Source organism: Somniosus microcephalus, chromosome 8, assembly GCF_052327205.1.
Source record: "Somniosus microcephalus isolate GS21.2 chromosome 8, FLI_Smic_1.0, whole genome shotgun sequence".
In the NCBI taxonomy this organism is placed as follows: domain Eukaryota; kingdom Metazoa; phylum Chordata; class Chondrichthyes; order Squaliformes; family Somniosidae; genus Somniosus; species Somniosus microcephalus.
This window is the reverse complement of record NC_140994.1, coordinates 273,353,677-273,378,185: the sequence shown is the minus strand read 5'-3', so window position 1 is coordinate 273,378,185 and position 24,509 is coordinate 273,353,677. Positions and strand designations below refer to the sequence as shown.

The window sequence follows — 24,509 nt, the reverse complement described above, 5'->3', positions numbered from 1 at the left end:
CCTCGAGCCTGCTCCGCCACACGGCTCCTCGAGCCTGCTCCGCCATCGGACCCTCGAGCCTGCTCTGCCTCATGGCCCCTCGAGCCTGCTCCGCCATACGGCCCCTCGAGCCTGCTCCGCCCCATGGCCCCTCGAGCCTGCTCCGCCATAGGACCCCTCGAGCCTGCTCCGCCATAGGACCCTCCAGCCTGCTCCGCCATAGGACCCTCCAGCCTGCTCCGCCATAGGACCCTCCAGCCTGCTCCGCCATACGGCCCCTCGAGTCTGCTCCGCCATAGGACCCTCGAGCCTGCTCCGCCATAGGACCCTCGAACCTGCTCCGCCATACGGCCCCTCGAGTCTGCTCCGCCATACGGCCCCTCGAGCCTGCTCCGCCACATGGCCCCTCGAGCCTGCTCCGCCACACGGCCCCTCGAGCCTGCTCCGCCACACGGCCCCTCGAGCCTGCTCCGCCACACGGCCCCTCGAGCCTGCTCCGCCACACGGCTCCTCGAGCCTGCTCCGCCATCGGACCCTCGAGCCTGCTCTGCCTCATGGCCCCTCGAGCCTGCTCCGCCATACGGCCCCTCGAGCCTGCTCCGCCCCATGGCCCCTCGAGCCTGCTCCGCCATAGGACCCCTCGAGCCTGCTCCGCCATAGGACCCTCCAGCCTGCTCCGCCATAGGACCCTCCAGCCTGCTCCGCCATAGGACCCTCCAGCCTGCTCCGCCATACGGCCCCTCGAGTCTGCTCCGCCATAGGACCCTCGAGCCTGCTCCGCCATAGTACCCTCGATCCTGCTCCGCCATACGGCCCCTCGAGTCTGCTCCGCCATACGGCCCCTCGAGCCTGCTCCGCCACATGGCCCCTCGAGCCTGCCCCGCCATAGGACCCTCGAGCCTGCCCTGCCATACGGCCCCTCGAGCCTGCTAATAGGCCCCTCGAGCCTGCTCCGCCAGACGGCCCCTCGAGCCTGCTCCGCCATACGGCCCCTCGAGTCTGCTCCGCCATACGGCCCCTCGAGCCTGCTCCACCACATGGCCCCTCGAGCCTGCTCCGCCATAGGACCCTCGAGCCTGCTCTGCCATACGACCCCTCGAGCCTGCTCCGCCTTACGGCCCCTCGAGCCTGCTCCGCCATACGGCCCCTCGAGCCTGCTCCGCCATACGGCCCTTCGAGCCTGCTCCGCCACACGGCCCCTCGAGCCTGCTCCGCCACACAGCCCCTCGAGCCTGCTCCGCCATACAGCCCCTCGAGCCTGCTCCGCCATAGGAGCTTCGAGCCTGCTCCGCCACATGGCCCCTCAAGCCTGCTCCGCCACAGGACCCTCGAGCCTGCTCCGCCATATGGCCCCTCGAGCCCGCTCCGCCATACAGTCCATCGAGTCTGCTCCGCCACACGGCCCCTCGAGCCTGCTCCGCCACACGGCCCCTCGAGCCTGCTCCGCCATACAGCCCCTCGAGCCTGCTCCGCCATAGGACCTTCGAGCCTGCTCCGCCACATGGCCCCTCAAGCCTGCTCCGCCACAGGACCCTCGAGCCTGCTCCGCCATATGGCCCCTCGAGCCTGCTCCGCCATACGGCCCCTCGACCCTGCTCCACCACATGGCCCCTCGAGCCTGCTCCGCCATAGGACCCTCGAGCCTGCCCTGCCATACGGCCCCTCGAGCCTGCTAATAGGCCCCTCGAGCCTGCTCCGCCAGACGGCCCCTCGAGCCTGCTCCGCCATACGGCCCCTCGAGTCTGCTCCGCCATACGGCCCCTCAAGCCTGCTCCGCCACATGGCCCCTCGAGCCTGCTCCGCCATAGGACCCTCGAGCCTGCTCTGCCATACAGCCCCTCGAGCCTGCTCCGCCATACGGCCCCTCGAGCCTGCTCCGCCATATGGCCCCTCGAGCCTGCTCCGCCATACGGCCCTTCGAGCCTGCTCCGCCACACGGCCCCTCGAGCCTGCTCCACCACACAGCCCCTCGAGCCTGCTCCGCCATACAGCCCCTCGAGCCTGCTCCGCCATAGGACCTTCGAGCCTTCTCCGCCATATGGCCCCTCGAGCCTGCTCCGCCATACAGTCCATCGAGTCTGCTCCGCCACACGGCCCCTCGAGCCTGCTCTGCCACACGGCCCCTCGAGCCTGCTCCGCCATACGGCCCCTCGAGCCTGCTCCGCCATACGGCCCCTCGAGCCTGCTCCACCACACGGCCCCTCGAGCCTGCTCCACCACACGGCCCCTCGAGCCTGCTCCGCCATACAGCCCCTCGAGCCTGCTCCGCCATAGGACCTTCGAGCCTGCTCCGCCACATGGCCCCTCAAGCCTGCTCCGCCACAGGACCCTCGAGCCTGCTCCGCCATATGGCCCCTCGAGCCCGCTCCGCCATACAGTCCATCGAGTCTGCTCCGCCACACGGCCCCTCGAGCCTGCTCCGCCACACGGCCCCTCGAGCCTGCTCCGCCATACGGCCCCTCGAGCCTGCTCCGCCATAGGACCCTCGAGCCTGCCCTGCCATACGGCCCCTCGAGCCTGCTAATAGGCCCCTCGAGCCTGCTCCACCAGACGGCCCCTCGAGCCTGCTCCGCCATACGGCCCCTCGAGTCTGCTCCGCCATACGGCCCCTCAAGCCTGCTCCGCCACATGGCCCCTCGAGCCTGCTCCGCCATAGGACCCTTGAGCCTGCTCTGCCATACAGCCCCTCGAGCCTGCTCCGCCATACGGCCCCTCGAGCCTGCTCCGCCATACGGCCCCTCGAGCCTGCTCCGCCATACGGCCCTTCGAGCCTGCTCCGCCACACGGCCCCTCGAGCCTGCTCCGCCACACAGCTCCTCGAGCCTGCTCCGCCATACAGCCCCTCGAGCCTGCTCCGCCATAGGACCTTCGAGCCTGCTCCGCCATATGGCCCCTCGAGCCTGCTCCGCCATACAGTCCATCGAGTCTGATCCGCCACACGGCCCCTCGAGCCTGCTCCGCCACACGGCCCCTCGAGCCTGCTCTGCCATCGGCCCCTCGAGCCTGCTCCGCCATACGGCCCCTCGAGCCTGCTCTGCCATACGGCCCCTCGAGCCTGCTCCACCACACGGCCCCTCGAGCCTGCTCCACCACACGGCCCCTCGAGCCTGCTCCGCCATACGGCCCATCGAGTCTGCTCCGCCACACGGCCCCTCGAGCCTGCTCCGCCACACGGCCCCTCGAGCCTGCTCCGCCACACGGCCCATCGAGCCTGCTCCGCCATTCAATAAGATCATGGCTGATCTTCGACCTCAACTCCACTTTCCCGCCCGATCTCCATATCCCTTGATTCCCCAAGATTCTATCGATCGCCACCTCACCTGAAGCGGCACAAAGCTGAGTCCTGGGAGGCTGGAGCAGGCAACGGGGGAGGGACGATCGCAATGACTGTGGGTGGGAGGGGAGGCGAGAGATCTCCTCCCCTCTCCACAAGAAAGCTCATGGAAATATTTGTATTAAAAACGTACCTTTCGTTGGTGGCTGCTGTTCAGCCCAGGGCACCCGGTGAAGAATCCTCAGGATTATTATTTTATACTGAACTGCTCCTCAGTCATTCCCCCCCCGCCACCCCACTCCCCGAATCCAGCTCGTCACCCTGGGCTTGATACGAGCCCCAATTCTTAGGGTGACTGTCTGCTCCCCCTAGACTAGAATCTAACGCAGATTGGTGGCCCTCCCCAGCTTGCTGTGTAGATCCTGTTGGGCTCATTGAGGGAGTCAGATTGCAGAACAAAGCCGTCAATAATTGGACATCAGTGTTCTCACTGAGATTGGCCCTGTTATAAATCTCATCATCAAGAAACTACTTATGAAATAACGCTGGATGGCCAGCTGGTGGTGCCGTCCAAGGAGTATAAATACTCAGGCGTGGGCCCCAGCTTGCCAGGGACATTTTGTAAGACAAGGAGCTAGTGAAGTACAACTAGACCGCCATGTTCTGAAACAAGTTGATTAAAGCCTTGCTTTATACTCAAACCAAGTGTGTAGTGAGTTTTATTACATCAGGCCCTAAGGACAGTTAGAATGGGAGCTGAAAACGCAATGAGTGGGGGGTTGTTCCTGGGATTGGTGTTCTGGCCATTGCTGGTAACTTAGGGGGCTCCTGGGATTGGGGTAAATAGTAAATCCTTGAAATGTGATTCATGCTCACCCTGGTGAGGTTGGGTGGTTAGACTGTGAGCTGCCGATGCCAATCATCTCCTGAATGGAGGCCACGAGTCAGTGTTGTTGAGTGTGACGAGAGTGAGCAACGATTGAATGCTCGGCAGCAACAGGCAGCCCAAGCTCTAGGAACAGGCGGTCTGTGCTTGGTGCTGAGGTGGACTCATCCTGTTACTTTCTCTTTGTCTTTCACAGAGATCAAAGATTGCCGTCTTTGAGAAGATGTGGGCTTATATGAAGTCCGCTGAACCCTCAGTCTTTGTGAAAACAACAGAGGAAGGTGTAATTCGAGTGAGAAAGTCCAAAGGAAAGTATGCCTATCTCCTGGAGTCCACCATGAATGAATACATTGAGCAGAGGAAGCCCTGCGATACCATGAAGGTTGGAGGGAACCTCGACTCCAAGGGATATGGAGTGGCCACACCCAAAGGGTCTCCCTTAAGGTGGGTGGACTAGTGTAACAGTGGAACTAACACTCTGATAGTGTGACAGTGGGAACACTCTGATAGTGTGACAGTGGGAACACTCTGATAGTGTAACAGTGGGAACACTCTGATAGTGTAACAGTGGGAACACTCTGATAGTGTAACAGTAGAACTAACACTCTGATAGTGTAACAGTGGGAACACTCTGATAGTGTAACAGTGGAACTAACACTCTGATAGTGTGACAGTGGAACTAACACTCTGATAGTGTGACAGTGGGAACACTCTGATAGTGTAACAGTGGGAACACTCTGATAGTGTAACAGTAGAACTAACACTCTGATAGTGTAACAGTGGGAACACTCTGATAGTGTAACAGTGGGAACACTCTGATAGTGTAACAGTGGAACTAACACTCTGATAGTGTAACAGTGGGAACACTCTGATAGTGTAACAGTGGAACTAACACTCTGATAGTGTGACAGTGGGAACACGCTGATAGTGTAACAGTGGAACTAACACTCTGATAGTGTGACAGTGGGAACACGCTGATAGTGTAACAGTGGAACTAACACTCTGATAGTGTGACAGTGGGAACACGCTGATAGTATAACAGTGGAAATAACACGCTGATAGTGTAACAGTGGGAACACGCTGATAGTGTAACAGTGGAACTAACACTCTGATAGTGTAAGAATACTAACTAGAAAATTAACTGGAAGTGTTACGGTATAATACAATTAACGGTCATTGCTCCAGTAGAACCTTGTGTCCTGACGCTGTTCTAGAATGACACTGCTAACTAATGCTGCTAACGAACACAGTAACGGTGAACACTGCTAACTAACTGTCGTAATTTTCTGCTGTCTGCTTTGTTAATGAGAACCTGTGAGCTGGAATCTGCGGGACGATGTATGAAATTCGATTGTCTCCTTCTTAACCTTTTGAGGATCACTGAGTTTAATTTATTTCAGGAACTAATCTCTCTCCACTTTCTGTCTGAGTAAATTCTTAGTGAACCAGGGCAGCCTCCTCATTTGGAAGAAGTCAAGTTATTTAGAAATGTTGGATAATATCACGATTAATTTTTTGAGATTGGCCTGAGTATTCTGAAAGTAAAGACAGACACGAAGGTCCAAACAATTCCTCCTCTCCCCCCTCCCCACCTCCCACTCCCCTCCCCTCCCCCTCCCCACCCGCTCCCCACCGACTCACCTCCCCACTCCCCCAGCCCTCTGCCCCTCCCCCACATCCCCAGCCGACGTCCTGAGGTGGTGAAAGGCGCTATAGAAATGCAAGTCTTTCTTTCTTTAGCTCTGTGCGACTGAATGACTCCGATTCTGACTGCTGTTTTTTTTTTGCTCACAACTTATGATGTTTTATCATTTCAAGAAATCCAGTAAACCTGGCAGTTCTTAAACTAAACGAACAGGGACTCCTGGACAAATTGAAAAACAAATGGTGGTACGACAAGGGGGAGTGCGGCAGTGGAGGCGGTGACTCCAAGGTCAGATTCCGTGAGGAAAACTAGTGGGTAAAGAATGAGCATCACTGTGTAACCAGCAAATACAACCAAACACCTGGTCTGAGCAACGCGAAGGAAATTAACCCCTTCTCTGTCATCTCACGCTTGGTATTAACGCATCTCTGGAGGAGCCGCCATTAATACGAATGCAGGGATATTATCAACAGCTATTCCATATGTCTGTTTAGGTGTTTGTCCCTGTGTCTCCATCTCAGTGGCTGTTGAGAGTCTGATTCTGGGCCGGGATCTGGATTGCAAGGCTTGCAGTTCCATCAGATTTTTGGGTTGAGCAATGTGAGGGATTGGCTCCCACAGACTTGGAACCATGTTCGGATTTGATGTCCAGGGTTTTCTGGTATTTCTCGATCCCCAACGTTCCCACCAGACCTGGAAAATCTGTAAAGGTCGAGATTGTCCTGTCTGGAGTCTGTGGCCCAGCCCTGACATGGAATAAACTGACTCACCAGGAATTTCAAACAGGCACGAGGGCGATTTTAAGCCAGTCGGCTGGTGGAAACCAGGCAGGTGGGCCGGTAATATCACCCATCCTGGGAAGGCTGGGGACTGACCGGGGACTGACCGGGGACTGACCGGGAGCTGACCAGGGACTGACCAGGGACTGACCAGGGACTGACCAGGAGCTGACCGTGGACTGACCGGGAGCTGACCGTGGACTGACCAGGGACTGACCAGGGACTGACCAGGGACTGACCAGGAGCTGACCGTGGACTGACCGGGAGCTGACCGGGGACTGACCGGGGACTGACCGGGAGCTGACCGGGGACTGACCGGGAGCTGACCGGGAGTTGACCGGGAGTTGACCAGGGACTGACCGGGAGCTGACCGGGGGCTGACCGGGAACTGACCGGGGGCTGACCGGGGACAGACCGGGGACTGACCGGGGACTGACCAGTAGCTGACCGGGGACTGACCGGGAGCTGACCGGGAGCTGACCGGGGGCTGACCGGGGACTGACCGGGAGCTGACCAGGGGCTGACCGGGAGCTGACCGGGGACTGACCGGGAGCTGACCGGGGGCTGACCGGGAGCTGACCGGGGACTGACCGGGAGCTGACCGGGAGCTGACCGGGGGCTGACCGGGAGCTGACCGGGGACTGACCGGGAGCTGACCAGGGGCTGACCGGGAGCTGACCAGGGGCTGACCGGGGGCTGACCGGGAGCTGACTGGGGACTGACCGGGAGCTGACCGGGGACTGACCGGGAGCTGACCGGGGGCTGACCGGGAGCTGACCGGGGACTGACTCAGCTATTTACAATCTATATTAATGACCTAGATGAAGGGACCGAGTGTAATGTATCCAAGTTTGCTGATGATACAAAGCTAGGTGGGACAGTAAGCTGTGAGGAGAACACAGGGTCTGCAAAGGGATATAGATAGACTGAGTGAGTGGGCAGTAAGGTGGCAGATGGAGTATAATGTGGGGAAATGTGAGGTTATTCACTTTGGTAGGAAGAATAGAAAAAGAGAATATTTTTTTAAATGGTGAGAAACTATTAAATGTTGGTGTCCAGAGAGATTTGGGTGTCCTCGTGCAGGAAACACAGAAAGCTAGCGTGCAGGTACAGCAAGCAATAAGGAAGGCAAATGGCATGTTGGCCTTTATTGCAATGGGGTTGGAGTATAAGAGTAAGGAAGTCTTGCTGCAATTGTACAGGGCCTTGGTGAGACCACACCTGGAGTACTGGGCACAGTTTTGGTCTCCTTATCTAAGGAAGGATATACTTGCCTTGGAGGCGTTGCAACGAAGGTTCACTAGATTGATTCCCGGGATGAGAGGGTTGTCCAATGAGGAGAGATTGTGTAGAATGGGCCGATACTCTCTGGAGTTTAGAAGAATGAGAGGTGATCTCATTGAAACATATAAGATTCTGAGGGGGATTGACAGGGTAGATGCTGAGAGGCTGTTTCCCCTGGCTGGAGAGTCTAGAACTAGGGGGCATAGTCTCAGGATAAGGGGTCGGCCATTTCAGACTGAGATGAGGAGGAATTTCTTCACTCTGAGGGTTGTGAATCTTTGGAATTCTCTGCCCCAGAGGGCTGTGGATGCTGAGTCGTTGAGTATATTCAAGGCTGAGATCGATAGATTTTTGGACTCTAGGGGAATCAAGGGATATGACGATCGGGCGGGAAAGTGGAGTTGAGGCCGATGATCAGCCATGATCTTATTGAATGGTGGAGCAGCCTCGAGGGGCTAGTCCTGCTCTTATTTCTTATGTTCTTCTGACTGGCGACTGACTGCGGGCTGACCGAGAGATGACGGGGACTGACCGAGCGATGATTGAGGACTGACCGTGGGCTGAGCGCTCGCCCAATGCCATGGGATCTTTTTTAACAGACACGTGTCTGGTCCCGGCTGCACTAGTAACTCAGGGTCTGAGCAGGGATTGACAGTGAGTTCCTCGCATGGACAGAATAGATCCAAACACGTAAGTTTTAAAAAACTTTTTTGTTTCCTTTAGTTGTGGGGCCAGTTGGGGTAGGAGCGCTCCTCCAGCCCCACGGGGAAAGTTTAGGCCTCTCCTGCTGCGGACCCGTGGCCCACTCTCCCCACCCCCGACCTCCCGATTGTTGGACCCCCGCGGGACATGCCCCTGGCTGCCAATCCTTAGTCTCTGGGGGCAGCCTCCATGCTGTGAGATTTTCCGCTGTTTCCTGTCCAGAAGGGGTGGGGAGTCCGGCCATTGGGAATTAATTGAGGCCCAGGAGTTAAAATACACTGGGCCTCATTTCTGGAGCAGTGCCTGAGTTTGTAATTCCCGCCTCTACTCACCCACCGCCCAAAACCGCCCCAGCGTTAAGTTCAGGGACACTGTCGGGACAGGGCCGAACTTGCAACTGACTTGTGACGGGCCTCAACCCACGTGCGTTTCAGAGTTAAAGCGCTGGAGAGGACTTTGATCCTGGCAGATGTGGTGGAGACACTCAATCATCATGAGTTGCATTGAGTGATGCCCCAACCACACAGCTGCTGTTAGACTGTTTCCACTTCTCTGAACCCTTCATTCAGTCTCAAGCTGCATTGTGTGAAAGAACAAATTGGCAGCTTCAAATTCTTTTGAAGACAAGTTGAGCGTAAGTGATGTCATTTCTCAATGTCCGTTGTGTTGATGTGGCCCGGTGTGTCCCCTCTAACGATCTGGCTGAGTATTTATCTGCCGTTATCTCCTGAGCTTCACCAAGTGCTGCCTGTTGCTGGTTACACAAAGTGATAGAGTCGTGCACATCTCGCTGGGCAGAGTGGCTCATGTGTGAGGAGCTCGGACACCCAGCCAGATGGAGCACTGAGCCCTATCACTTGCAATTGTAAATCGGAAATGTATTTTGTAATGGATAACATAAAATAACATTGATAATGTTATTTATGTTATGTTTCACGTGAAGAAATCGAGTAAACCTTGCAGTATTGAAACTCAGTGAGCAAGGCATCTTAGACAAGCTGAAAAACAAATGGTGGTACGATAAAGGTGAATGTGGAAGCAAGGACTCCAGCAGTAAGGTTAGTCGCCGTATGCAATGCACGTAACGCACGCTAACCGGAGGGGAACCCGCTAATAAACCACAGAACCAACACTCACACGGGTCTGAGCCAGTCAGCGAACGATCCAACTGGGAGAATATCCTGGAGATCCAGAGTGGGAAAACTCCCACCACCAATACCGCAAGATTGGTAGAGAATGATCACCATCCCTCTATAGGGTCCGACATAGAGTTACATTGAGTCTACAGCACAGAAACAGGCCATTCAGCCCAACAGGTCCGTGCCGGGGTTTATGCTCCACATGAGCCTCCTCCCACCCCTCTTCATCTCACCCCATCACCATATCCTTCTATTCCTTTCTCCCTCGTGTGTTTATCGAGCTTCCCCTTAAATGTATCTCTGCTATTCGCCTCCACCACTCCCTGTGGTAGCGAGTTCCACATTCTCACCACTCTCTGGGTAAAGAAGTTTCTCCTGAATTCCCCAGTGGATTGATTAGTGACTCTCTTATATTTATGGCCCCTAGTTCTGGTCTCCCCCACAAGTGGAAACATCTTCTCTACCCCTTCATAATCTTAAATACCTCGATCAGGTCACCTCTCAGCCTTCTCTTTCTAGAGAAAAGAGCCCCGCCTGTTCAGCCTTTCCTGATAGTTATGTCATGTAACATGTTTTATTATTTACGGGGACATTGTCAGGCCTGAGGTCCTGTAATGGGTTTTATTATTTTGGGGTTCACACATTATTCAATTTCTGCCAATCACAGTGAAACTGCTCTGCCTCCACTGGCTTCCCATTTTCCCACTTTGGTTGCCCCTGCTCACTTGCTCATTCCTGGCTAGTCTCGATTTAATATTCGAAGTTGTTTGTGTAAGTTAGCCAGGTTCAGTGTAACTGTCCAACACAGCTGTGCATCTACTTCTCGCCCTCTGTCCAGCAAGGAATACCTGCGTCCTGATGTAACAGTGGGCATTCCTCCTGTTAGTGTTAAACCGCACCCCACCCCTCACCTGTATGGTCAGTCACAGACTGTCTGCACACCTGGGAACTTTAGCGGATTGCACCCGGGTTAGCCTGTGATGAAGCGGTGGGATTGGGCAGTTTTCAGTCCCATCTCTCTCTGCTGTCCCCTTGGATGGTCAGTCTCTTCTCTCTCTCGCTCTCTCTCTCTCTCTACACTGTCCCGGTGTCCTGACCTTCGGACGCACTCTCTCGGGCGGCAACGTTCTGGAGAGTCTGATCTTGAAATCCCTCCCCTCTCTGATGCTGTGGAGCGCAGCCTACCACACCTCGAGCTCAGAGACCCTCACCTCCAGAGACTCAGTCCTCTGACATGGTGTAAATGTACCCAATACACTGAGGGTACTGAGGGTCACACAGGGTGCACAGTAAGCCACATATCACTCTCCCCACATCACAGGGGCTCCTGCCCTGCCATCTCTGTGTCTAAATTAAGATTGTAGACAGTGTTAGCCTGAACTCTCACAAGATTCGAATGCTGCTCACTTCAGGATTAGTATTCATTACAGAAAACTGATTCCTGCCCAATTGCACCTCAGCTTCTCTCTCAGCTCAAAGTTCTACCAATCCCATGTAAGAGGAAACCAGCAACCAATCAGGAAGGACTGAGTCCCAGAGAGGGTCTAAACCTTTAGGAAAGGGAAAGGGCAGTAAGTGGGCATAAAAGAGAAATATTCACTCAACATCCACCTGCTAAAGTGGGCCGCTAGAGATAATGAATGACAGGTGGATGGTTATTAACCCTTCACCCACCATAGTGGATCACAGACTCGATAATCCGGAGTTTCCACAGACGCATTGAGGGCTCGACAGGTTCAGTGGCCAGCGAGCTGCCCTGTCTGATCACTTTATGCTTTATGAATTGTAATACTGGAGGAGTGATGTCACAGAACAGCCCTTGCTGAGGTTCAATGTGTTGTCCAGTGGTTTGGTAGCTGATTCAGGCTGGTCTTTAAACACTAATCAGTCTTCCACACCAGGCTGTCCCATCCACAGGTCACTCACTCCACTGCACCAGGCTGCCCCATACACAGGTCACTCACTCCACTGCACCAGGCTGCCCCATCCACAGGTCACTCAGTCCTCCACACCAGGCTGCCCCATCCACAGGTCACTCACTCCACTGCACCAGGCTGCCCCATCCACAGGTCACTCGGTCCTCCACACCAGGCTGCCCCATCCACAGGTCACTCTGTCCTCCACACCAGGCTGCCCCATCCACAGGTCATTCACTCCACTGCACCAGGCTGCTCCAGCCACAGGTCACTCAGTCCTCCACACCAGGCTGCCCCATCCACAGGTCACTCACTCCACTGCACCAGGCTGCCCCATCCACAGGTCACTCAGTCCTCCACACCAGGCTGCCCCATCCACAGGTCACTCTGTCCACACCAGGCTGCCCCATCCACAGGTCACTCAGTCCTCCACACCAGGCTGCCCCATCCACAGGTCACTCACTCCACTGCACCAGGCTGCCCCATCCACAGGTCACTCGGTCCTCCACACCAGGCTGCCCCATCCACAGGTCACTCTGTCCTCCACACCAGGCTGCCCCATCCACAGGTCACTCACTCCACTGCACCAGGCTGCCCCATCCACAGGTCACTCAGTCCTCCACACCAGGCTGTCCCATCCACAAGTCACTCACTCCACTGCACCAGGCTGCCCCATCCACAGGTCACTCGGTCCTCCACACCAGGCTGCCCCATCCACAGGTCACTCTGTCCTCCACACCAGGCTGTCCCATCCACAGGTCACTCAGTCCTCCACACCAGGCTGCCCCATCCACAGGTCACTTACTCCACTGCACCAGGCTGCCCCATACACAGGTCACTCTGTCCTCCACACCAGGCTGCCCCATCCACAGGTCACTCACTCCACTGCACCAGGCTGCCCCATCCACAGGTCACTCAGTCCTCCACACCAGGCTGTCCCATCCACAAGTCACTCACTCCACTGCACCAGGCTGCCCCAGCCACAGGTCACTCTGTCCTCCACACCAGGCTGTCCCATCCACAGGTCACTCAGTCCTCCACACCAGGCTGCCCCATCCACAGGTCACTCACTCCACTGCACCAGGCTGCCCCATACACAGGTCACTCACTCCACTGCACCAGGCTGCCCCATCCACAGGTCACTCAGTCCTCCACACCAGGCTGCCCCATCCACAGGTCACCCGGTCCTCCACACCAGGCTGCCCCATCCACAGGTCACTCGGTCCACTGCACCAGTCTGCCCCATCCACAGGTCACTCAGTCCTCCACACCAGGCTGCCCCATCCACAGGTCACTCACTCCACTGCACCAGGCTGCCCCATCCACAAGTCACTCGGTCCACTGCACCAGGCTGCCCCATACACAGGTCACTCAGTCCTCCACACCAGGCTGCCCCAGCCACAGGTCACTCACTCCACTGCACCAGGCTGCCCCATCCACAGGTCACTCTGTCTCCACACCAGGCTGCCCCAGCCACAGGTCACTCGGTCCACTGCACCAGTCTGCCCCATCCACAGGTCACTCAGTCCTCCACACCAGGCTGCCCCATCCACAGGTCACCCGGTCCTCCACACCAGGCTGCCCCATCCACAGGTCACTCTGTCTCCACACCAGGCTGCCCCATACACAGGTCACTCTGCCCTCCACACCAGGCTGCCCCATACACAGGTCACTCTGTCCTCCACAACAGGCTGCCCCAGCCACAGGTCACTCTGTCTCCACACCAGGCTGCCCCATACACAGGTCACTCTGTCCTCCACATCAGGCTGCCCCAGCCACAGGTCACTCGGTCCACTGCACCAGTCTGCCCCATCCACAGGTCACTCAGTCCTCCACACCAGGCTGCCCCATACACAAGTCACTCTGTCCTCCACACCAGGCTGCCCCAGCCACAGGTCACTCGGTCCACTGCACCAGTCTGCCCCATCCACAGGTCACTCAGTCCTCCACACCAGGCTGTCCCATCCACAAGTCACTCTGTCCTCCACACCAGGCTGCCCCAGCCACAGGTCACTCGGTCCACTGCACCAGTCTGCCCCATCCACAGGTCACTCAGTCCTCCACACCAGGCTGCCCCATCCACAGGTCACCCGGTCCTCCACACCAGGCTGCCCCATCCACAGGTCACTCTGTCTCCACACCAGGCTGCCCCATACACAGGTCACTCTGTCCTCCACACCAGGCTGCCCCAGCCACAGGTCACTCGGTCCACTGCACCAGTCTGCCCCATCCACAGGTCACTCAGTCCTCCACACCAGGCTGCCCCATCCACAGGTCACTCTTTCTCCACACCAGGCTGCCCCATCCACAGGTCACTCAGTCCTCCACACCAGGCTGCCCCAGCCACAGGTCACTCTTTCTCCGCACCAGGCTGCCCCATCCACAGGTCACCCGGTCCTCCACACCAGGCTGCCCCATCCACAGGTCACTCTGTCTCCGCACCAGGCTGCCCCATCCACAGGTCACTCTTTCTCTACACCAGGCTGCCCCATCCACAGGTCACTCTGTCCACACCAGGCTGCCCCATCCACAGGTCACCCGGTCCTCCACACCAGGCTGCCCCATCCACAGGTCATTCTGTCTCCACACCAGGCTGCCCCATCCACAGGTCACTCAGTCCACACCAGGCTGCCCCATCCACAGGTCACTCAGTCCACACCAGGCTGCCCCATCCACAGGTCACTCTGTCTCCGCACCAGGCTGCCCCATCCACAGGTCACTCAGTCCACACCAGGCTGCCCCATCCACAGGTCACTCTGTCCTCCACACCAGGCTGCCCCAGCCACAGGTCACTCTGTCTCCGCACCAGGCTGCCCCATCCACAGGTCACTCTGTCTCCGCACCAGGCTGCCCCATCCACAGGTCACTCAGTCCACACCAGGCTGCCCCATCCACAGGTCACTCTATCCACACCAGGCTGCCCCATCCACAGGTCACACTGTCTCCATACCAGGCTGCCCCATCCACAGGTGGCCAGATACCAGAACAACACCTCATTAATTCACTGACATTAATGATTAAAAGAGACAGTTGTTCAGGGAGGCGGAGTATGTGGGTGTCTGATGGGCTGAGGGGTTTGCCTGAAATGCTTTACCTCTAGTGGGTGCTCGGTGAGTGCTCAGTGGATGCTCAGTGGGTGCTCAGTGGGTGCTCAGTGGGTGCCCAGTGGGTGTTCAGTGGGTGCCCAGTGGGTGCTCAGTGGGTGCCAAGGGGACCTCAGTGTCACTTTCTGTAAGTGAAGCAAAGTTTGTTTTCGTTCACTAGTTCTTTCCATTTCATTATTCTAAAAAACATTGTATGAATTTGTCGGTCATATTTTACAAACTGAGCTGTCCCCTGCAGTGCCCACACTCCGTCCAAAATTATACTTCACGGGAACATTTGTGTCACTTTTAAATTCCCCTGAAATATCAGAGTGGTTTGTGTTAAAAAGCACAACATGATTTGGCTTCAGATAGCAAGTTAGTGATTGGCGTTCAATGAATGGAGGTCATGCAGTTGATAAACTGGGACACGTTGAGCTCGAGCTTGGCTTTGTGCGATGCTGTGAAACGGGTGATAGCGAGTTGGCCCGTTTTACAGCTCTCCCCACTTGCCCCACTCTCTCCCCACAGCAGACTCGAGGTCACTCGGTTCACACCATCATTCAAAGCCAGGATCAACCCGTGATAAAGCTACACCCAAGCTATGCTCCTGTTATAAGTTTGTTCTGAATCTGTTCTGAGTAAATTTATACTTTTCCTCACGAATTCAGGACAAGACGAGTGCGCTCAGCCTGAGTAACGTGGCGGGGGTCTTCTACATCCTGATCGGAGGTCTTGGGCTGGCAATGCTCGTGGCCCTGGTGGAGTTTTGTTACAAGTCAAGGACCGAAGCAACACGAATGAAGGTGACAAATAGTTCATGTGCTTTTTATACAACTTCCTTACACAGTTCAGGGACTAGTGCAAACCTATCAAGGTTACAAAGCGTTTGGGCTGGAGAGTATTAAGATCGAGGGGCCAAATTCTCAGTGCTTGATTTAGCAAATGTTGTTTTCCTGTTGAACGTGGGTGGGGGATGCGGGGGGGGGGAATGGGATGTGGGATTTGGGACGGGGGGGATGTGGGATGGAGGGGGTTTAGGACTGAGGGTATGATTGGGGGATGTGGGACATGGGTGGGACAATATATGTGCACAAATCGTTGAAGGTGGCAGGGCGGATTGAGAAAGCGGTTAAAAAAGCATACGGGATCCTGGGCTTCATCAATAGAGGCAGAGAGTCCAAAAGCAAGGATGTTATGATGAACCTGTATAAAACACTTCAACTGGAGTATTGTGTCCAATTCTGGACACCGCACTTTAGGAAGGATGTGAAGGCCTTAGAGAGGGTGCAGAAAAGATTTACGAGAATGGTTCCAGGAATGAAGGACTTCAGTTATGTGGATAGACTGGAGAAACTGGGGTTGTTCTCCTTGGAGCAGAGAAGGTTGAGAGGAGATTTGATAGAGGTGTTCAAAATCATGAGAGATCTGGACAGAGTAGATAGAGAGAAACTGTCCCCATTGGTGGAAGGGTCGAGAACCAGAGGGCACAGATTTAAAGTGATTGGCAGAAGAACCAAAGGTGCCATGAGGAAAAACTTTTTTACGCAGCGAGTGGTTAGGATCTGGAATGCACTGCCTGAAAGGATGGTGGAGGCAGATTCAATCGTGGCTTTCAAAAGGGAATTGGACAAGCATCAGAAGGAAATAAATTTGCAGGGTTACTGGGAAAGGGCGGGGTAGTGGGACTAGCTGAAGTACTCTTGCAGAGAGCTGGCACAGGCTCGATGGGATGAATGGCCTTCTTCCTGCTGTAACCATTCTATGATTCTATGGGGGGATGTGGGATGGGGAGGATGTGGGCTGGGGGTTTGGGATTGGGGGGGCTTGGATTGGGGGATGTGGACAGGGGGCTGTGAGAAGGGGGGTTGGGATGGGCGGTGTGCCAGTTACCTCTCTTCTGTCCACATCATTCCTGCCAGGTGGGCAGGGTTAATATCGGGGCTCACAACAGGCCCCTGATCCCTAACATCGGTCTTCCGCTGCTGTTCTGGGAATCTGTTCCTGACACCAGCCCAACTCTATTGGGGTCCCTTTTCATGAGTAAAATGCCCCAACCGTCAGTGGGTTCAGGTCTGTCCCAATCTCTGCCCATCATCAATAGGCTGGAATCTGTCTCTCAATCAGAGGCCACGATGATAAGCAGCGTGGGGAACGGAACCACGAACACTCACACTGCTTCAGAGGGTGCTGTTAAATGGGGTTTCTGGGGCACTGCAGATGGACTTTAACTCCACGTTCAATCTGTGCACTGGTTACGATGCAGGGTGCAAGAGATAGAGAACAGATCCATACACAAGTCTCTCAGGTAGAGAAACACAGGTGCCCCTTCTCCCAGAAAAATGTTCAATTCACTTTGAGTTTACTAAATATGATCTTTATAAAAGCTTCTGTGAAGAACAGATCACCGAAAAACCTGCTCCATCGCCTCCGAGAGCTCAGTAACAATTAGTAAAGCTCGGTCACATCCTGGGGAGGGCTACACGAGTTCATGTGGCTGACTCTCCACCTCACATTCATAATTGATCCTCATTTAGCTGACAGCTGTCTCCTTCTGTCACAGAAAGTGTCTAATCTTCTCTCCGGGCACTCCTTCCAATTAGCTCTAATTACATTTCCCTGGTGTTTCATTGAATCTGATTTTGATCTGTCCGATGCATGAATGAATTCGAGCCTCGTCTCTCACACAAACTGCACTACAGAAACCGTGGTGGAAATTCACAACTTGTGGGTTGGGCTTTACTAAGTAGAAATTCAAGTAATTCTTCCAGCAGCTTCTCTCCTGACTCTTGAATCTTGCCCTGTCTGGATCCATGGTCACTGCCCGTCCCCAAGAACCCAAAAGCCAATCTCCAGGAACCCAACTCCCCAACCCAGGAACCCAACTCCCCAACCCAGGAACCCAACTCCCCATCCCAGGAACCCAACTCCCCATCCCAGGAACCCAACTCCCCATCCCAGGAAATGAATTCCCCATCCCCAGGAACCCAACTCCCCATCCCAGGAAATGAATTCCCCATCCCCAGGAACCCAACTCCCCATCCCCAGGAACCCAACTCCCCATCCCCAGGAACCCAACTCCCCATCCCCAGGAACCCAACTCCCCATCCCAGGAACCCAACTCCCCATCCCCAGGAACCCAACTCCCCATCCCCAGGAACCCAACTCCCCATCCCAGGAACCCAACTCCCCATCCCCAGGAACCCAACTCCCCATCCCCAGGAACCCAACTCCCCATCCCAGGAACCCAACTCCCTAACCCAGGAACCCAACTCCCCATCCCAGGAACCCAACTCCCCATCCCCAGGAACCCAACTCCCCATCCCCAGGAACCCAACTCCCCATCCCAGGAACCCAACTCCCCATCCCCAGGAACCCAACTCCCCATCCCCAGGAACCCAACTCCCCATCCCAGGAACCCAACTCCCCATCCCAGGAACCCAACTCCCCATCCCCAGGAACCCAACTCCCCATCCCCAGGAACCCAACTCCCCATCCCAGGAACCCAACTCCCCATCCCCAGGAACCCAACTCCCCATCCCCAGGAACCCAACTCCCCATCCCAGGAACCCAACTCCCCATCCCAGGAACCCAACTCCCCATCCCCAGGAACCCAACTCCCCATCCCCAGGAACCCAACTCCCCATCCCCAGGAACCCAACTCCCCATCCCAGGAACCCAACTCCCCATCCCCAGGAACCCAACTCCCCATCCCAGGAACCCAACTCCCTAACCCAGGAACCCAACTCCCCATCCCAGGAACCCAACTCCCCATCCCCAGGAACCCAACTCCCCATCCCAGGAACCCAACTCCCCATCCCAGGAACCCAACTCCCCATCCCAGGAACCCAACTCCCTAACCCAGGAACCCAACTCCCCATCCCAGGAACCCAACTCCCCATCCCCAGGAACCCAACTCCCCATCCCAGGAACCCAACTCCCCATCCCAGGAACCCAACTCCCCATCCCCAGGAACCCAACTCCCCATCCCCAGGAAACCAACTCCCCAACCCAGGAACCCAACTCCCCATCCCCAGGAACCCAACTCCCCATCCCAGGAACCCAACTCCCCATCCCCAGGAACCCAACTCCCCATCCCAGGAACCCAACTCCCCATCCCCAGGAAACCAACTCCCCATCCCCAGGAACCCAACTCCCCATCCCCAGGAACCCAACTCCCCATCCCCAGGAACCCAACACCCCATCCCCAGGAACCCAACTCCCCATCCCCAGGAACCCAACTCCCCATCCCCAGGAACCCAACTCCCCATCCCCAGGAACCCAACTCCCCATCCCAGGAACCCAACTCCCCATCCCCAGGAACCCAACTCCCCATCCCCAGGAAACCAACTCCCCATCCCCAGGAACCCAAATCCCCATCCCCAGGAACCCAACTCCCCATCCCCAGGAACCCAACACCCCATCCCCAGGGAACCAACTCCCCATCCCAGGAACCCAACTCCCCATCCCCAGGAACCCAACTCCCCATCCCAGGAACCCAACTCCCCATCCCCAGGAAACCAACTCCCCATCCCCAGGAACCCAACTCCCCATCCCCAGGGAACCAACTCCCCATCCCAGGAACCCAACTCCCCATCCCCAGGAAACCAACTCCCCATCCCCAGGAACCCAACTCCCCATCCCCAGGAACCCAACTCCCCATCCCAGGAACCCAACTCCCCATCCCCAGGAACCCAACTCCCCATCCCAGGAACCCAACTCCCCATCCCCAGGAAACCAACTCCCCATCCCCAGGAACCCAACTCCCCATCCCCAGGAACCCAACTCCCCATCCCCAGGAACCCAACTCCCCATCCCCAGGAACCCAACTCCCCATCCCCAGGAACCCAACTCCCCATCCCCAGGAACCCAACTCCCCATCCCCAGGAACCCAACTCCCCATCCCCAGGAACCCAACTCCCCATCCCAGGAACCCAACTCCCCATCCCCAGGAACCCAACTCCCCATCCCCAGGAAACCAACTCCCCATCCCCAGGAACCCAACTCCCCATCCCCAGGAACCCAACTCCCCAACCCAGGAACCCAACTCCCCATCCCCAGGAACCCAACTCCCCATCCCCAGGAACCCAACTCCCCATCCCCAGGAACCCAACTCCCCATCCCCAGGAACCCAACTCCCCATCCCCAGGAACCCAACTCCCTATCCCCAGGAACCCAACTCCCCATCCCCAGGAACCCAACTCCCCATCCCAGGAACCCAACTCCCCATCCCCAGGAACCCAACTCCCCATCCCCAGGAACCCAACTCCCCATCCCCAGGAACCCAACTCCCCATCCCCAGGAACCCAACACCCCATCCCCAGGAACCCAACTCCCCATCCCCAGGAACCCAACTCCCCATCCCCAGGAACCCAACTCCCCATCCCCAGGAACCCAACTCCCCATCCCCAGGAACCCAACTCCCTATCCCCAGGAACCCAACTCCCCATCCCCAGGAACCCAACTCCCCATCCCAGGAACCCAACTCCCCATCCCCAGGAACCCAACTCCCCATCCCCAGGAACCCAACTCCCCATCCCCAGGAACCCAACTCCCTATCCCAGGAACCCAAATCCCCATCCCCAGGAACCCAAATCCCCATCCCCAGGAACCCAACTCCCCATCCCCAGGAACCCAAATCCCCATCCCCAGGAACCCAACTCCCCATCCCCAGGAACCCAACTCCCCATCCCCAGGAACCCAACTCCCCATCCCCAGGAACCCAAATCCCCATCCCCAGGAACCCAACTCCCCATCCCCAGGAACCCAACTCCCCATCCCCAGGAACCCAACTCCCCATCCCCAGGAACCCAACTCCCCATCCCAGGAACCCAACTCCCCATCCCCAGGAAACCAACTCCCCATCCCCAGGAACCCAACTCCCCATCCCAGGAACCCAACACCCCATCCCAGGAAACCAACTCCCCATCCCCAGGAACCCAACTCCCCATCCCCAGGAACACAACTCCCCATCCCCAGGAACCCAACTCCCCATCCCCAGGAACCCAACTCCCCATCCCCAGGAACCCAACTCCCCATCCCCAGGAAACCAACTCCCCATCCCCAGGAACCCAACTCCCCATCCCCAGGAAACCAACTCCCCATCCCCAGGAACCCAACTCCCCATCCCCAGGAAACCAACTCCCCATCCCCAGGAACCCAACTCCCCATCCCCAGGAAAACAACTCCCCATCCCCAGGAACCCAACTCCCCATCCCCAGGAACCCAACTCCCCATCCCCAGGAACCCAACTCCCCATCCCCAGGAACCCAACTCCCCATCCCCAGGAACCCAACTCCCCATCCCCAGGAACCCAACTCCCCATCCCCAGGAACCCAACTCCTCATCCCCAGGAACCCAACTCCCCATCCCAGGAACCCAACTCCCCATCCCCAGGAACCCAACTCCCCATCCCCAGGAACCCAACTCCCCATCCCAGGAACCCAACTCCCCATCCCCAGGAACCCAACTCCCCATCCCCAGGAACCCAACTCCCCATCCCCAGGAACCCAACACCCCATCCCCAGGAACCCAACTCCCCATCCCCAGGAAATCAACTCCCCATCCCAGGAACCCAACTCCCCATCCCCAGGAACCCAACTCCCCATCCCCAGGAACCCAACTCCCCATCCCCAGGAACCCAACTCCCCATCCCCAGGAACCCAACACCCCATCCCCAGGAACCCAACTCCCCATCCCCAGGAAATCAACTCCCCATCCCAGGAACCCAACTCCCCATCCCCAGGAACCCAACTCCCCATCCCCAGGAACCCAACTCCCCATCCCCAGGAACCCAACTCCCCATCCCCAGGAAATCAACTCCCCATCCCAGGAACCCAACTCCCCATCCCCAGGAACCCAACTCCCCATCCCCAGGAACCCAACACCCCATCCCCAGGAACCCAACTCCCCATCCCAGGAACCCAACTCCCCATCGCAGGAACCCAACTCCCCATCCCCAGGAACCCAACTCCCCAACCCAGGAACCCAACTCCCCATCCCCAGGAACCCAACTCCCCATCCCCAGGAACCCAACACCCCATCCCCAGGAACCCAACTCCCCATCCCAGGAACCCAACTCCCCATCCCCAGGAACCCAACTCCCCATCCCCAGGAACCCAACTCCCCATCCCCAGGAACCCAACTCCCCATCCCAGGAACCCAAATCCCCATCCCCAGGAACCCAAATCCCCATCCCCAGGAACCCAAATCCCCATCCCCAGGAACCCAACTCCCCATCCCAGGAACCCAACTCCCCATCCCCAGGAACCCAACTCCCCATCCCAGGAACCCAACTCCCCATCCCCAGGAACCCAACTCCCCATCCCCAGGAACCCAACTCCCCATCCCCAGGAACCCAACTCCCCTTCCCCAGGAACCCAACTCCCCATCCCCAGGAACCCAACTCCCCATCCCCAGGAACCCAACTCCCCATCCCCAGGAACCCAACTCCCCATCCCCAGGAAACCAACACCCCATCCCCAGGAACCCAACTCCCCATCCCCAGGAACCCAACTCCCCATCCCCAGGAACCCAACTCCCCATCCCCAGGAACCCAACTCCCCATCCCCAGGAACCCAAATCCCCATCCCCAGGAACCCAAATCCCCATCCCCAGGAACCCAACTCCCCATCCCCAGGAACCCAACTCCCCATCCCCAGGAACCCAACTCCCCATCCCCAGGAACACAACTCCCCATCCCAGGAACCCAAATCCCCATCCCCAGGAACCCAAATCCCCATCCCCAGGAACCCAAATCCCCATCCCCAGGAACCCAAATCCCCATCCCCAGGAAACCAACACCCCATCCCCAGGAACCCAAATCCCCATCCCCAGGAAACCAACACCCCATCCCCAGGAACCCAACTCCCCATCCCCAGGAACCCAACTCCCCATCCCCAGGAAACCAACACCCCATCCCCAGGAACCCAACTCCCCATCCCCAGGAACCCAACTCCCCATCCCCAGGAAACCAACTCCCCATCCCAGGAAAACAACTCCCCATCACAGGAACCCATCTTCCCATTCCAGGAACCGAACCGCTCATCCCCAGTTACCCAACAAACTTCTCCAGGTGCCCACTCTGATATCACTCCCTCCCCATCCTGATACTGCTTCTGCCTTTCCGCCAGTTTCTTTTGCATTCACAGGTTTTGTTCCGAGTCCCTTTTCCTGGTGATCCAGGAGTTTCCTGCTGTGGGAACTTTGCCAAATGAGCTTTGGGAGCCCAAATACTCCTGGTGGTGAGGTGTGACTCATGATGTCAGCGAGGGATTCGGGGTTAAGTCGGGTGGGTGGGTTGCCTGCTGATTCATTGGGTTTGGATCCTACAGGTAATCATTAACTCTGAGCGATTCGGTTATTTTATGCGGCATTTGTTCTCTTGTCTCAGCAGCTTTCGATAAGTGAAGCGATGAGGAACACGGACAGGCTCCCAGCACAGGGAGGTACCGGGGAGAATGGGAGAATCGTAAGCCACGATTACACCAAGTCCATGCAAACCTTGCCCCGCATGAGCCACAGCAGTGGAATGAGTCTTGGTGCCACTGGAGTCTCCTAACGTCACAAAGCCACGAACAAATCCAGGAATAGCTCAGTGAACTAAACAAACAAGTTAGGGGGACTTTTTAGTAACAATCTTCATTTTGGGAAATGTAAAAATTGTTGCAAAATATTGTAAACCTGCAATAATTGTGAGGAGACTCTGAGAGTAAGATCTATGTCAAACTATTCCGTGTGGGAACAGAACTGTGTCTGTTCATCTTCGGTGGACCATTTCTTTCCAGTCGGTGTTTAGTATCTCTGACAAGATTCGCTATCTTGCATTAACTGCTGTCTCTGCGTTAGTCAGAGAGAAGCTTATCCCTATTCCCAATCTGCTTCCTGTACAATTCCCAGCTCTCGCACAGTTCATAAATACACGAACTGCATTCTCCCCAGTAATGGAGTTTTCAATACAGAGAATCAAAGGGCTGGGAGCTAATGAGGCAAAAAAAAAAAAATCAGGATAAAATTCTGGAACGAAAAATAGGAAAGTGAAGAGAAGAAGGAATTAAAATAAAGAACTGAAATGCTGATGCTGGGAGAGGGGGGTGGTGTTAGTGATACTGTGCTGATCATAGATAATTAGCAAATGCCAAGAAAGTGATGTCCTGCCTTCGAAATATTAAACACGACTTCTTAAGGTCATCATTTACTTCAAGTGACTTTGCTGAATATTATTTCAAATCTGCTAAAAGAGGCAAAAAATGTTTGAACAACATTGCCCAGTGAAGCAGTATTTCTGTCTCTCTGTAGGACTCTCTTGTTAGGTATTTGCTATTTGCTGTTCCACGCTGTGTATTGTGCTTGCATTGGCTCTACAGCCTGTCATTGGTGGTGAGGTTTGTTCCTGTGTTTACCAGAGACTCATTTAATAGTTAACCGTCTGTTAGCGGGCACAAGGCCGAGAGATGGACAACAATCTAACCGCAGATGTCATTCCAAGCACTGTATGGTTCCAGCTGCACTCTGCAGCTGGTTAAAACACTTTTATATAATTGTTTGTACAAGAACATTAAACTAAATATACATTATTGCTGCCTCTTTTGATGTCTGAAAACTGAAACACGTTTCGTCTAACGGGGTCTAGTGAGAGATCGGAAGGCAGTAGCTACTTATTAATGTCTCTCTCTCTCACACACACACACATTTATAATATATAACATTTTTACATTTGCATAGAATTCATAGAATCATTGAATCACACAGCACAGCAGGAGGCCATTCGGCCCATTGTGCCTGTGCCGGCTCTTTGAAAGAGCTCTCCAATTAGTCCCACTC

General features: G+C 56.2%; 1 protein-coding gene across 3 annotated transcripts in view; it reads left to right on the top strand.

Moving 5' to 3' along the window:
* LOC147114410 (glutamate receptor 1-like) overlaps positions 1 to 24,262 on the top strand; it is a 568,394-nt gene extending 544,132 nt beyond the window's left edge. The window contains exons 13-16 of one of the 3 annotated variants that reach the window (XM_085996088.1): positions 4,336 to 4,583; positions 9,493 to 9,607; positions 15,359 to 15,493; positions 23,080 to 24,262. In XM_085996088.1, the coding sequence (XP_085852214.1) occupies positions 4,336 to 4,583; positions 9,493 to 9,607; positions 15,359 to 15,493; positions 23,080 to 23,247 (666 nt within the window). In that variant the 3' untranslated portion in view covers positions 23,248 to 24,262. Of the gene's footprint in view, positions 1 to 4,335; positions 4,584 to 5,957; positions 6,073 to 9,492; positions 9,608 to 15,358; positions 15,494 to 23,079 lie in introns of all 3 variants that reach the window. The other 2 variants (XM_085996086.1, XM_085996085.1) reach the window with 2 other exon arrangements.
* Positions 24,263 to 24,509: the final 247 nt, after the last annotated feature.